Source organism: Melanerpes formicivorus, unplaced genomic scaffold (assembly GCF_026170545.1).
Source record: "Melanerpes formicivorus ecotype bairdi unplaced genomic scaffold, bMelFor1.0.p_v2 SCAF_30, whole genome shotgun sequence".
In the NCBI taxonomy this organism is placed as follows: Eukaryota; Metazoa; Chordata; class Aves; order Piciformes; family Picidae; genus Melanerpes; species Melanerpes formicivorus.
The window spans coordinates 9698837-9714320 of NW_027142382.1; the positions used below are offsets into that span (position 1 = coordinate 9698837).

Below are 15484 nucleotides of genomic sequence, written 5' to 3' on the forward strand. Positions count from 1 at the left end.
GCGGCGCTGACAGGGCTATGCCGAGCCGGGCCCTGCCCGCGCCAGCCGCTGCCTGAGCCCTAATCCCCGTCCGGGCAGCAACGGCCGCCGCCAGCAGTGATTGTGCCGAGCGAGCGAACAAGCGAGCGGCAGTCGCCGGGCCAGGGCCGCTATGGCTGAGCCTTCGGCCTCATCCAACTCCGGTGGCGGCGTGTCCCTGTCGCTCATTGAATCAGGTAAAACCACAGGGGTGCGAGCGGCCGCGGGCCAGGGCGAGAGCTGCTGCCGGTGCCGCCGCCGCTCCCTGCCGCCATCTTCCTGACCGTAATAATGAATTACAGTCACTTCAGGGGCTACTCCCCCCAGACCCAGCCAGCCCCGGACTCATCCCCAGTCTCTCCCCGTGTCTCTTGCAGAGCTCTACTTCCTCATAGCTCGGTTTCTGACCACCGGGCCCTGCAGGAGAGCGCTGAAGGTGAGTACAGGGGTGCCGCACACTCACCTGGGCGCACAGGCTCTGACCCCCAGCCATTCGCTGGTGCAAAGAGGATTGAAAGGGGAGGTGTGAACAGCCGGTCCCCCCGGCCCCCCTCCCTAGTTCTTTTGCGGCAGCAGCCGCTTGAGAAGCCAAAGGCTCACTCATCCCTAACTCTGTAATGTTTCCCTTTTCTCTGCAGGTGCTGGTGCAGGAGCTGGAGCAGTACCAGGTCTGTGTGGGCTCTGATGAAATCACTGCGCTTGCCGTAGTCAAAAGTTTCTTTTGCTTTTCAAGTCATTCAAGTTTCTGCTACTCCACTGTCTCAACTTTTTTCTCTCAACGCGTTGTTGGGGATGTGATCTGTTTCTCCTTCCCCTTTAATTCACTTTTTTTTTTTTTTCTCTTCCGTTTAGTTGCTTCCTAAAAGGTTGGATTGGCAAGGAAACGAGCATTACAGGAGTTATGAAGAATTGGTGAGACTTGTTTTTTTCCTAAGGAAAAAACTTTTAATTAGGATAAGAACATTGATGATAGAGCCCTTATCTTTAAAAGTAGGCCCAAGCTTTACCTTCCAGTTTCATTCTGGCTTTTAAGACATTGGAACTATTTTGGAAAGGGCCTTTAATTTCTTTATATTAGACTAACAAAAACACAAGTGATGTTTTAAATTGAGGATATTGTTTACATAGCCGAGGTGGAGCCTGGTGTTGTGCATTGGTACATGCCACTGCCTACGTATAGGGAAGAACCAATCTGAGGCAAGGTTTCATTTCGGAGTTGCATGAGCAAGTTTGTTACGTGCGTTTTGATTTGACGGTATTTATTTTCTGGTTGGCTTCCTTCATCGGTCCCCTTCCACAGATTAGGAAATGAAATCGCTGTTCAGAAATCAAGGGTTGCCAATTCTAGTACCCATGATTATGCTCTTTATCTCTGGCTACTAACTGCTCATATCTTTGCTTTTAAACATTGGGAAGATTTGAGTGTTCTCTCAGCTGACTGTACTTTATGCCTTCTATGGCCGATGTTTGCTTGAAATGTTTTAACTTCTGTGTATTTCAGAATGAAAGGCTGTCTTTCTCTTGGTGTTTTATTTTTGCTGCTTCTTAAATAGCAAAATATATTTGGCATTGAATCTTGTGAAGTGATGGCCTGGTGATGCCTCCCAGTGAGGTTTTATCCTGCTTTATTGTAGTGGATCATGTTTTCTTTGAACAGATGCTTATTCTTGTTGGGTTTTTTTGTCCTCCTAAGATTCAGGCATTCCAGGTTAATTGTCTCACTTCTTCCTTACCCATCAGTCTATGTATTTTATAGTTAAATCCCCTTGTTCCTCTTGTGTAGCACTTAAAGATCTCTGAATGATAATTGTATACAAAAGAATTATTTTAAGTCCTGCTTAAAATGATAAACTGAATTCCATTTCTTGTACTTGCCAGAGTGATCAGCTGAACAAATGAGATTTTAAATTAATGCTTTTAAGTCACTAAAAAGCCTAGTCTTGCTAAACAGGAATACTTTCAAGCTCTGACTTGAATCTAGCAAACATGAAACTAGTATTAAGCTTAAAAAGGATTATTTATTCTTTCTTGGTTGATTGGTTGTTGGTTTGTTGGGGGGTTCTTACCCCAGTTCTGGTACAAAGTAGTGATGTTGGGAGATGTCATGTGTGGATTCTTCTGACTTAAGTAGAGTTTTTTCAACCGTGCTTATTATGCATATGCAGTTGTCAGATTAATTCTTTAATGTGTGCTGCTTCTACCTCCTTTTCTGCCACAGTTGAAAAGAAATCTCTGCACAGGGCAGTAGTATTTCAGAATATCCAAATTAATCTTCTGAAGGCTTTAGTTTATGCTTTCAAGGGGCTTTGGGAGCCTCTTATTTTCCCACTGGTTTCACTTTGAATTTGCAGAGACCACAGACAAATGTGGCCATGCAGTGCATATATTTATTTTCCTCTTTGTTCATCGTGGAATTGGAGCAAGACTTTAAAATAACCATTCCTTCTGAAATTTGAGTATAACTAAAGGAAATGAGTTGCAAGGTTTTGTATGCATTCCTGTAGTGGGGATTGTGTTTAGAACATACACTTCCTGGTGATGGCATGCAAACAAAATGGTTTATAATGCATGGCATAAAGTGTGCGGAGCTTTCTGTCTTGAGTGTTGTGGCAGGTACTGCTCTATTCCAATTCAAGAGGTCAACTTTGTAAAGAAATGAAGAAAAAATAAAATTTGTGATCTTTCTCATAATCAGCCCTAAATGTCTGATGAGCTGACTTGCTTGGCTATGTTTGGCTGTGAGGTAATGTCAACTATTTGAGTGATACTACCACCTTCCCATGTCCCCCCAGGAGTGCAACCTAACCCCCTGCGATCTTTTATACATTACTTGGATTTTTATTATTAAAGCAAGTACTGGATTATGTCTTAACATCATTCATTCTTGATGCTTGGTGTGCATTTGGGAAACTTTTTACTGAACAGATCTTACATGACAGCATGTGGTATTTTTATTCCCACTCTTCTGATGATATCAGCCTCATCCTCATCTAAGTTCAGTCAGTAGGCTGAGGGTAGGCTACTTCTGTCTGTGTTCTGAGCTACGTGGGCAAGAGGCCGCATACCTTTGTTGGTGTGGCCCTGTGCTTCTCCTGGATGTATTGGTTGGGAATATTCTGACTGCTGAAGTAGCAGTATGGCTTCTGTGTCTAACTGATTTTTATGTGGCCAGATCAGAGAGTGGAGTAAGCATGGGGCTGTGTGTGCCTGCTGATTCAGACCTCCCCAATAGTTTAAATTTATAGCTCTGAAGGTTTGGTTTACCTGAGTCTGTATAAAATCTACGGTACGTATTTTACTGCTTCCTTATTGGGATTGACTTTATAGTTAGACAAGATTATGTTATATTTTTTATTGAATTCCCAGAAGGGTGGGGGGAGGGAGGGAGGAATAATCAAAACCTGCACAAATCTGTGTATGACTGAGACATTTGAGTGTGTGTATTTTTACTTTTATATGTAGATGTAGACAGTGTGGAATCCTTCCTGAATGGACAGATGACTGTTTTGATCCTTTTGGTTAAAGGAAGTAGGGCAGTCCTGTGCTGTGTAGTACTGGTTCTTCAAGGAAATTATTTTCAGAGTGATTGTACTCAAACCTACTAGTTTGCAGTTCACTGAGCAAGGGCTGTGTGAGTGAAGTACTAGCTGTGGAAATTCTTGTGCTTGGTTACAGAATTCTCCATGATCTTGAGTTATGAGTGTTTGAATTTTATTTTTAATGAAAATAATTACAATGAATCTTTGCCCAATTCACCTAGAGTGCTGCAGGAATGGATGCTGTAAATGTGAATGTTGCAGGCTTCCAGCAGTAAAACACTAATGTGTAGTAAATGCTTTCACTGGAGTTAGTTTTACTACAGCTTGCTCAGTGATTTTACTAGATTAGATCTTAATAGAATTGATTTTGTTTTATAAGTTAGAATTAGGAACATTTAAACACTATTTAATATTGCTGCTTTTAGATTCATCTGTTCTGGATGTACCATGTCTATTTTTAAACCTTGAATTTCTGTCAGGTGCTGTCCAACAAACATGTGGCTCCAGACCATTTGTTACAAATTTGCAAGCGTATTGGCCCTATACTGGATAAGGAGATTCCACCCAGCATTTCCAGAGTGAATTCCTTGCTTGGTGCAGGGAGACAGTCATTGTTACGTACAGCAAAAGGTATGGTTTGTTTAGTAATTCAGATGGGTATGATACTGTTTCATAAGCATGAGATAAAGACTTAAGTGGTGAGATTTCACCAAAATTGGTCTGTACTTCTGTACTGTGTTTAATCAACCAAAGCACCAGCAATCTGTGTATTAATGGTGTAACTCTGTATTAATTGTTGTGAAGAGAAGGTTTTAAGTTGCATCACAAGAATACTGTTACACTGAGTGCTGGGGCTGCTCAGCATAGCCAGTTTTCACTGTTACTGCAAGATAATGAATCATCTGGGCACAGGTGCTACTTCTCTTACAGCTCCCAACACTCCCAGTAGTATGTTAGCCCGTGTTGGTAGCTGTTGTACTCAGTTCAGTGCAAATGCGAGTAACGCTAGTTTATGCAAGCTTTCTTGGTTAATGTATATGGCACCAAAAATAGTAGCTGTGAATTCTGTACATACACAGGAGAAATAACTTAAAGGAAGTGTTTTGCAATGCATAAGCATTTCAAACTTTATCTGACAGATTTAGGCTTTAGATGTACCTCTTTGTATTTGCCTGGGAGGGAGGTGTTCATGGGTTCATATGAAGTTTTGGTGGGCAGCTGGATGCTATGATGTGGGACCGGTTTATGAGCTGCTGTTGTGTTTCCAGTTATCTGCCCTAACTGCTGTAGACACTGAATGACAGTGACTGCTCTGTCCTGGAAATCAGGGTTGCAGTCGTTTCGCTGTGAATGTGTCAAAACAACTGTCAATGTGGGAGATGTTTGAAGAATCTGGGGATTGAGGTCATCTGCTTAAATAGCTTCATACTAATGTGTAGTAAAGGTTTATACTATTTATGAACAAATATTCATGAAACAGTTGAAAATTGTAAAATGTTTTGCACTGAGAATGAATGGGAAAGCTTCAGTTGAAAGGTCAGTTTTGTCTCATGTAGGCTGCAGAGGCATCACCATTTAGAAGCAATTTCAGTGTTTGGTGGTTGCTTGTGTGGGAATTTGTTCCTCCTTCTGTGGCAGCATTAAATGGATTTTTGTCTTCTCTGATGCTACACTCTCCAAGAAAAGTTTTGGGGGCATTAAGTTCCTGTATTTGTAGTTGTTTCAGTGTTGTGTTTGAGAACACCTATAGATATACTCTTTACTGTGGTTTGGCAGCTCTCTTGGCATTTTTAACATGTATTTCTTATGAGCTTCAACCAATTGGTTTTAAAGATTGCAGGAACACTGTTTGGAAGGGCTCTGCATTTGCTGCTCTTCATAGAGGAAGACCTCCCGAATTTCCTGTGAACTATGGCTCACCACCAAATCTTGGTAAGCTCTCTTCAGCACTCATGGTCACTGCTGTGAGCATACAGTGTGGATCTTGATACTGGCCTTGCTATGACGCTGAAAATTGCACCTCAGAACTGGATCTGGAGGCCTATCTAGAGAGTGTCGTATGACTCGCTGGAGTTACATATTGGGTGCAAAGGTCTATTTACAGCGTTAGTGAGACAGTAGCCTCTAGCTACTCTTATTTTGTAAACCTACAGAAAATACAAATCCTCCTTTTTCTTGAGGGACTATTTCATGATTCAAGGAGCAGAAAGCCATGGGAAAATAAAGATAACATTTAGCACTTTTTATTGAGGGAATGAATTTTTGATTGGAGCAAGTCTAGAATGCTGTCTTGGTTTTATACATTGGGAAAATTGCAGATACAAAAAAGCCTGACTTCTTGAAATATGAATGTCATTTCCAGTGAGTCCTCAAGTAATATGTTAATGGAAACTAAATAATGTTTTAGAATGGATTTGTTTTAAACATCAGTACATTCATGTTTTTATTTCTTGATGTTCTAGTGGAAGTGTATCGAGCAAAACAGTTAACTGGATATGCAAAGTTCAGTACTTCATTTCCAGGAAGTATGTATCAGCATGTCAAGATGCACAGACGAATTCTTGGCCACCTTTCTTCTGTATATTGTGTTGCATTCGACAGGACTGGACACAGAATATTTACTGTGAGTTGATGAAATAGATCTGAAACTGAATGTTGTTCTAGATAGCTACAAGGAAAAAAAATTGACATTTATGTTAGGCTAAAACTTCTGGAGATGGTTATCATTAGTGTTAAATGTATCTGATTAGCTCCATCACTATGCTTAAGTAGCATGATCTGATGTGATTTAAGGGTTGGAATCATGTAAGAAATTGTTGATTACCCGGTTGGATGTTGACATTGATGTAGGAGCTTTATTCAGAGATACAGTTCAATGTTAAGTGTGTTTCTCATTCTTTATGAGGTGGCGTAGACATTGATTTCACAGAACAGTACATTCTTGGCCCTTGCCATTACTGTAAGAAATCCCTCCAAACACATCCTAGACTTTTTGCATTCTATGGTGTAGGTATGTGGTGGTTGCAGTGTAATCCTAATCCATAAGTGAATATTTTGGATTTTTTTTTAATCCTGGCTGTATGACTTTTATTTCCCTCAGCCTAAGTAATGTACAGAAGTTCAAAACAGAAGCATGATTTACCAAATTGGTGCAAAACATAGCTATGTTCTATAAAGCAAAGCTGACACTTTTATCCTCAATGTCTTAGAAGTCCTTGCTGAACATAATAAATATTTCTTTCCAGGGCTCAGACGACTGTTTAGTAAAGATTTGGTCAACTCATAATGGCAGGTTGTTTGCCACGTTACGAGGACATTCAGCAGAGATTTCTGATATGGCTGTTAATTATGAAAACACCATGATAGCAGCTGGAAGCTGTGATAAAATGATCAGAGTGTGGTGTCTGAGAACTTGTGCACCAGTTGCAGTCCTCCATGGACACACGGGGTCCATTACCTCATTACAGGTATGAGTTTTTAAGTGTGTGTATATATTGAAGCACAAGTAATGTGGGTGGATTGTAAGAAGCAGGCAGTCTGCAAAACACAAAAACATAAGCTTGTAGGTATTTTAATAGTAAAAAACAGGAAATAATTTTGAGGAAAGAAAAGGTGCACTTGCACCTGATTCAGAAGAGTCTGCTTTAGTAGTAGGATCAATTGATGTGACACCCTAAGATTAGCTAGGTATGTTGTTCGTAAGAAACAGTTTCCTTAGTTGCTTGTGGCAACTGAGAAGCGTAGTTGCATGAATGCTCTACACCAATGGAGTACTCTGTCTGTTGTAACTTCTTGAAAAAGCAGATTAGTACCACTTTTTCTGTTTGTGGAGAAAAGTAGTGGTTGCCGTTACTAGATTAAGAAGTAATTTGCTGAGTGTGCATCTTACTTTTGCATGTCCCATGTCCCAGTGGAGGCCAGTGACAAGTGGAGTCCCTCAGGGATCAGTCCTGGGACCTGTCTTATTCAACATCTTTGTGGGGGACATGGACAGTGGCATTGAGTGCACCCTCAGCAAGTTTGCTGATGACACCAAGCTGTGTGGTGCAGCAGACACGCTGGAGGGAAGGGAGGCCATCCAGAGGGACCTGGACAGGCTGGAGAGGTGGGCACAGGCCAACCTCATGAAGTTCAATAAGAGCAAGTGCAGGGTCCTGCATCTGGGTCGAGGCAATCCCAGGCACAAATCCAGGCTGGGCAGTGACTGGCTGGAAAGTAGCCCTGAGGAGAGAGACTTGGGGGTGCTGGTGGACAAAAAGCTCAACATGAGCTCTCAGTGTGCACTTGCAGCCCGCAAAGCCAATCAGATCCTGGGCTGCATCAGGAGAAGTGTGGCCAGCAGGTCGAGGGAGGTGATCCTCCCCCTCTACTCAGCCCTGGTGAGACCCCACCTGGAGTACTGCCTCCAGTTCTGGAGCCCCTATTACAAGAGGGATGTGGAGGTGCTGGAACGTGTCCAGAGAAGGGCCACGAGGATGATCAGAGGGCTGGAGCACCTCTCCTATGAGGACAGACTGAAGGAGTTGGGGCTGTACAGTCTGCAGAAGAGAAGGCTCCGAGGTGACCTAATTGTCGCCTTCCAGTATCTGAAGGGGGCCTACAGGAAGGCAGGGGAAGGACTTCTCAGGATCTCAGGTAGTGATAGGACTAGGGGGAATGGAATGAAGCTGGAGGTGGGGAGATTCAGGCTGGATGTGAGGAGGAGGTTCTTCACCATGAGAGTGGTGAAACCCTGGAATGGGTTGTCCAGGGAGGTGGTCGAGGCCCCGTCCCTGGAGATGTTTAAGAGCAGGCTGGATGAGGCTCTGTCCAGCCTGATCTAGTGTGGGGTGTCCCTGCCCATGGCAGGGGGGTTGGAACTAGATGATCCTTGTGGTCCCTTCCAACCCTGAATGAAACTATGAAACTATGAAACTATGTCCAAGTGCAAGGAACTGATGTTCTGTTTCCCATGAAGACTGACACATGAATAGCAAATAACTTTCACTGTGCCTGTCATTGTGGTTTTCACATGACTGAAATTATGTCTGTGTGACTGCCTGTGGGAATATTAAACTCTGAACATTTAAATCTCTGTCAAAAATTAGTCAAAGCCACAAGAGAAACCTACTTTAAAAAGGGCAAACCAAACCAAGCCCCCAAAAAACTGCAACAGCAAAAACAAAAGGGGGGGGGAAAGGTTCATTGCCCCCCTGAGTATTCAACTGAAGATAATGACAGTGACAGGAGTACTTCACTAATAGTAACGTTTGAGCTTTTACAACCAGAAAAAATTTCTGGGAAATACCTTGTCCTCCTGTTGCCTATTTCTGGAGACATATGCTGGTTTATGTGGGTGAGTGTTCTGGTCCAGTGTGTGATTCTTGCACCTTTAGTCATACAGGTGTTTGCCTTACTCTCAAAACACAAGTTATTTCAAGTATGCATAGATGTTCAATGTAATATGTTACATATTTAAATATGAAGATGTGATGCTTTATGTACTGTTGGTAGTCCTTCTGGATTCAGTCTCAGTTTGGCTTCTGTAATTCCTTATTGAACAGATAAGCTAGTAGTTCATTATCCAGATTTGCTATGTTTTCCAGTGAGACTGACTTATTTTGAGGGGTGAAGAATGGCTACCTGCCAGCTTCTGAAGTTCAGTATGAAAAGTAATCTTGCAGTGCTCTCAAAATTATTACCTCCGAGAGTAATCTTCGTATTTGCAGTTTCTGTGGCATTCACTGCAGGGTTTTCATCCATTTGATTCTTTGTTTTTTAATGACAAAGCACTTCTTTGTGGTATGTAGTATGGCTGATAGTGGCTTTGGGTTTTTTTAAGTGTTTTTATTGCAATTATAGTGTTAATATGTACATTTGTACTTCATTTCCATCAGTAGTAGTAATTGGTGAACAATTTAATCAACTTGTGTAACCTGTGTTCTACAAAGTTTTCTGAAGGATAGCTTTGTACATAGTAATAAATCTGTGTCTTAAAAGGAGTATGTGTGAGGACTTGCTGTAATTTCCTGTGAGATGCTGGGTTACACATGCTGATGCCCTGCTTAATTACACCATTAAAAAAAGTTAGCCTGTGAACTTACTTTAAAAAAAAAAAAACCTTTTCTTTCTTCTTTTTTCAGTCTGCCCTGCTTGTTATTTCATTCACTGACAAAAGTTTTAAGTGAAAGACTGTGGCTAGTTTAGACTTCAAAGGAAAGCAGTAAATGAATTGGGTTTTATATAATGCAACCATTGAAACTTGACCATGAACTTTGCTTTAAAGTATAAGATGATGTTGGGGTTTTATGTAAACATTAAAAAAATGTTTAAGACAGCTCCTTCAGCAGTTCTAGTTCAAAAAATACAAAGTAAATCAAGATTTTACATAAACATTTTTAGAAGTTGATAGGCAGATTTTAAATATCTTTTTGTGTGTCCTATTTTGCTGTCTTCTCTGTAGTTTAGTCCAATGGTGAAAGGCTCCACGCGATACATGGTCTCTACTGGTGCAGATGGAACTGTTTGCTTTTGGCAATGGGATATGGATTCCATGAAATTCAAGTATGTGAATGGGTTGCTGATTATCTCTGTCATGCTATGCCCAAGTAAAATGAATGTATTTAACTAGCAAACAAAAAAAAAAAAGGTTTGGTTTGGGGTTTATTTTGGTGATAATAAAAATGTTGTGGAAACAGTTGATTACATAATTGTTTTAAAGCACCATCACTAACTGTGTTCTTCACAGATTTACATGATTCTGTCATCCTGGGAGATCTAGTCAGGAAGTACATTAATTTCTCACTACTAAAATTACAAATATAGGACAGCTAGAATTGTTGCAAACATAAATATGTTGGAACATTTCAATAAAGCTTTTTATGTTGAGGTTTCAGCCCCCCTGTAGGTTTAGGATTTCTTTTGCAGAGTTTGCATGCAGGGTGTGTTCAGGATAATTTTTTAACGTTCTATGTGTGATTGCTGCTTATCTGTTAAAAAAAAATAAAGAATTAGGTTAATATTGTAAAGAAGAGACCTGGCTTGATCAGTCTGTATCTAGTATTGTGCCACGTACTCATAGTTGGTATGACATGATCCATTTTATATTGGGGAAGCTGTTTTTCTAAAATCTCAGTACTTTGGAAAGCAGAAGATTGTTTTACTTTGTAATTCAAACTTGTGGTAGAATTGCAGCAATGATAGTTATGAAAGGCATCATTTCAACTGAAGAATTTTTTTAGGGTTGCAAGCTATAGGAGGACAGTGTTTAAACTGGATCCTTGCTTAGTCTCCTTCAAAAATTAATTTAGAGGACTTTGAGATGTAAATATTGTTTATGCATAGACTTAAATGGATTTCATCATTGATGAGTCTCAAAGCAGCATTCTTTGAATCCTTGTACTATGTATCATGCAAACCTGGGAATTACACTGAGGGTCTCAACATTTCCTTTTAAAAACAGAAAACATTTGAACAGAAAAGCAGAAGAATGAGGAGAAACCTGTATGCCTGTAAATGACAGAGTTTGCTGGATTTCTCCTTAATGTAATTCTCAGTAGCTGCTTTCTGTGAGATTATGGCCAGGTCAACTGCAAGGGTGAATACATGACTTGCAGAACAGGAAACTAGGCTTTTAAATCCCCACTTTGCAAAACTTTCATATGATGTGAGAGCAGGAGTTCAGTATTTTGTGGATATTTTATGGAGAGAGTAAATCATACTTGCTGCAGGATGACAAAGAATGCTAGTTCTTTCATGCCATTTTATCCTTGGTAGGCAATAACATCTTGCAGGAAAAGTTAGAAGCTGTGTGGGCTTCAGATATCGTTTGTGTATGTGTGCACAGTAATTGTAAAAAGTAAGCCTTATTGCTCATCCTCCTGCACAAGATCTACAGATGTAACTAGGTATTTAAGAACTACCTATTGATGGAGGTGCTTGAAGAAATGTACTGTTCTGTTTGGAAATGTTGATAAAAAGCCAAGTTCTGTGGCCTGTCTTGTTACAAGCATTTCTTTGGTTTTAAGCAATCGGCCAGTGAAATTCACAGAGAAACCCAGACCAGGGGTTCAGATGCTTTGTTCTTCATTCAGTGTGGGTAAGTCACATGCAGATTGAGATTAGCATTGTGATTTCTTGTCTTTCTTCATAAGTGGTTGTTATGATACTCTGGTTCTGACAGCTTTATCATCTATGAACACAGTAGCTATCTAGTTGGTAAGTAAGTGTATCTATGTGTTTCGTTACTCTCTAAGGTAAATAAGGTGACTTAACCTTAGCTAACAGCAAGACAGCTAAGTGGTGCTCTGTCCCTTTTGTCATTGGTGATTTTACAGAAGTCACCTGATGCTTGTTGACTTTTTAATCCATCTATACTGGATTTTAAATTTTTGTTTAGTCCCTTAGTATAATGTCAGGGATTTGCAAAATCAATTTTCCAAGATACCACAGTCCATAGCAGAGGAGGTTGTTACTGCCAGTAGTTAGAGCTGCTGATTCTGTGCCGGCTGTATGCAGGGATAGTCATAAAGATCTCTTCCTTCTTAAGAACATGCAAATGTGTATCTCTAAACATGCAGCCATCCTGGTTTATAGTTTTCTTTCATTCTAGTCATGTGGGTGACTTGTGGGAAGGCTTACTAGTGCCAGACAGCATGAACATAAGGAGAAACTTGGGAATTTCAAGACCAAGATACCAATCAAATTGTAGCATGTTGCTGTGGTCAAGATATATAGTCCAGTGGTTTTTTGGGCTTGGGGTTTTTTGAGGTTTCTTTTGTTTGGGATGGGTTTTTTTTTGACAGCACTTAACAGATGCCAGGAGGCAGATCCTGGTACTGCTGCCACCACAGCAAAATACTGGTATACTTACTATACTGGTTTACTTGTGGTTTTATCCTGTTTTGAAGCCATTCACATGCCACAAGTGAAACACATGCTATAGTGAACAAGTCATGTAGATAATTCTGATGATGGTAAGCCATCTTGCCTGTAATCAAAAGCTTCTGTGGGCAATCAGTAGTGTTAAATGGTTCACCATGCCTCTGTTTACATATTTTTAAATCTTTTCAACACAAACTGGTTTTGCTGTGTCTGAAAGAGCTTTCTGGGGCAAGAAGATTTCTTTTCATGTCTGTGTGTCAGTGAAAGCATAAAAGAAGTGACACTCTTCAGGTTGTTTCTGTTGTGTTTTGTGTTTGTGTTTTTTTAACTAGGCATGAGAAATATTAGTTCTTTTTCTTGTAACAGTAGCTTATTACTTCATTTTTACAGGTGGTATGTTTTTAGCAACTGGCAGCACTGACCATGTCATTAGGATGTATTTTTTTGGCTCTGAAACACCTGAGAAAATAGCCGAATTGGAAAGTCATGCTGTAAGTAAGATTGTTAAACCTAGTAATTACTCACTTCAAGCAGTATTGAAGTTGCAGGTCAATGTTGTTAGTGGGTTTGTAGTGTTGTTCTTTTATTGAATATTTCTAGGACTTAGGCAGAATTCCAGCCAATCATCTCACTGTGACTTAACCATCCAAGAGGCTGGAATGTATCAAGATGATATTTGGAATCATGCCTTTTCAACCGGATGTCATATGTTTGGTTTGCTTAGTTGCTTCTCTCTGAGGCAAGTGTGCTTAGCTATCCACATACCATGTGCTATATACAAGACATAGATAGGCTGAAGTTTTTACCATTTGACATCTTTTGTCTTTAAATGGGATTTGCTTTCCAGAATTTTGCTTCTGTTCATCTTGATCTCTACATCTTCAGTCGCTATGCAAGCTAGTTTATACTTCCCGAGCGATAACTCAGCTTGCTGGCTTAGCATTGTTTCTCCATGTGCTTTATGCAATGTGTGCTGTCTATCTTTACTTGCTTTCTTGATATTAAAGCCACCTGTTAGGAACAGAATTTTATTTAGAATAAACCAAACCAGGTTGGAAGAGACCTTCAAGATCATCGCATCCAACCCACCTAAACAACTAACCCATGGCACCAAGCACCCCATCAAGTCTCCTCCTGAACACCCCCAATGACGACGACTCCACCACCTCCTTGGGCAGCCCATTCCAATGGGCAATCACTCTCTCTGTATAGAACTTCTTCCTAACATCCAACCTGAACCTCCCCTGGCACAGCCTGAGACTGTGTCCTCTTGTTCTGGTACTGGCTGCCTGGGAGATAAAATACTCTCTTTATTTTCAAATTTTTTTGGGTACCTTAGTTGAGCAGACTGTCTTCTGAGGAATCTGAAGGAAATCTGGCTTACATTCATTTGCTTAAGGCTGAGTCATTTTTTTTCCAGCACTTAATGCACAAAGAATCTGTAGTTTTGTGAAGGAGAACTTAGACTTAATCGAACCTTTAAAGCTGTTTCAAGGGCAGCTCTTAATACTCATTTTCTTTTTGTTTGCCTTAATTTGTTTTCTCTAATATTGAATCAGATTTCAGTAATTTATGTTAATCATAAGGTTTGACCAATGTGTGCTTTGTATGCAGCACATTATCTACTTTTCCTCTAGTTTTTATTATGGTACAAGTGAATAACTAATTGTACATTTCTTAAAGGAATGTGTAAGTAGAAGAAGGAACAACAGATTCAACTATAATTGGCTCAGGATACTGGAAGTACAGGTTGGACTCGATGATCTTTGAGGTCTTTTCCAACCTTATTGATTCTGTGATTCTATATATTCAAACATGAGTTAATTGGTTGCTGAGTTATTTTATTAGTCTTTCATATTGAGACATTTTTTTAATACCCTGAGTTTTGAATGCATTAATGGTTAGTGAATTCTGGTAAGCATTTTTTGGGCATGGGTCATACAGCTAAAGCTGTTGGAAGTTACACCGTATGCACGGTTTTTTTCACTGTTTCATATGTTACTAAGCTCAAAGTTGTCAAAACCATATTTCCTGTTCAAAAATGTAATTTCTAAAATAAAATACATGTGTTTTTTCTTGCAGGACAAAGTTGACAGCATTCAGTTTTCTAACAGTGGTGATAGGTATGTTGCAAGGTCCTCAAATATGAAATATTAATATGTTATTTTGGAATTAGGAATGTGCTGTTCTTAACTTGAGGATTCCAGTTAGAAAATTCTGTTCTTGTAGCACTCAAAGGGGAAATTTGGACTAACATAGGAGAGAATAGTTAAGTTTCAGCTGTCTGTCTCAGCTTTCTATGAATCTTTGCTAGACAATGCCTTTGAACTGGCTGGAGTTGCATTCACCAGCAGTTACATTATTAATTTTTAATACACCCAATATATTTGTGGCCTCATAAACATCCTCTTCTCCCTCATTTCCTTGTAGTTTGAGGAAGTATTGGATCAAAATAGAAAATGGGAAAATGCAACACAAATGGTCTAAAATAAGTTTTAATCCTTTTCATTCTTTGTAGCCTACTATTGTGGGGTTTTTTAATGGAAATCTATTAGATAGAATTTTCAGCTGATTGGAGTGGAGGAAGATTGTGTAAATTCAGTTTGTGAAACTTCACCCATAATTCAGTACAGAATGGAGTCAAAACTGACCTCTGATTTGTTTATCACTGAGATATAAATCCATCCTGGAGGGTAAAATCCACATATCTGCAAACATAAGTTGCAGCTTTATTTCTGTTGTCCTTTTTTTTTCTTTTTTTTGCTTCATAGCCAGATAAAAGTGACTAAGAATGCCAAAAAAATTGGAAGTTGTGGTTGTCTTTCTTCTTTAAATGTGTTTCTGTGATAATACTTGCCTTTGAGGCCATCACGTTGCACTAGTCTGTCCATGTTGCCTGCATGGATTACTTTTCAAGGGTGTAACATACAGACAGCAACAAAACAAACAAAAAAGACATTTCTGCTCTTTGTGACACTTTCAATGGAAGGTGTTTTAAGATTTACAGTGATTATTAAAATTGTAGCAAAATTGAGTATGATCATTATATATCTAGCACATAAATT

At 39.9% G+C, this 15484-nt stretch overlaps 1 protein-coding gene across 1 annotated transcript in view; it reads left to right on the forward strand.

The window, feature by feature from the left end:
• Positions 1–15484, forward strand: part of BRWD1 (bromodomain and WD repeat domain containing 1) — a 59198-nt gene continuing 43714 nt past the window's right edge. The window contains exons 1-12 of the mRNA XM_068155270.1: positions 1–215; positions 396–454; positions 657–686; positions 871–930; positions 4037–4187; positions 5391–5489; positions 6020–6180; positions 6803–7024; positions 10000–10100; positions 11564–11634; positions 12810–12910; positions 14502–14542. Of these exons, the coding sequence (XP_068011371.1) occupies positions 152–215; positions 396–454; positions 657–686; positions 871–930; positions 4037–4187; positions 5391–5489; positions 6020–6180; positions 6803–7024; positions 10000–10100; positions 11564–11634; positions 12810–12910; positions 14502–14542 (1160 nt within the window). The 5' untranslated portion in view covers positions 1–151. The remainder of the gene's footprint in view (positions 216–395; positions 455–656; positions 687–870; positions 931–4036; positions 4188–5390; positions 5490–6019; positions 6181–6802; positions 7025–9999; positions 10101–11563; positions 11635–12809; positions 12911–14501; positions 14543–15484) is intronic.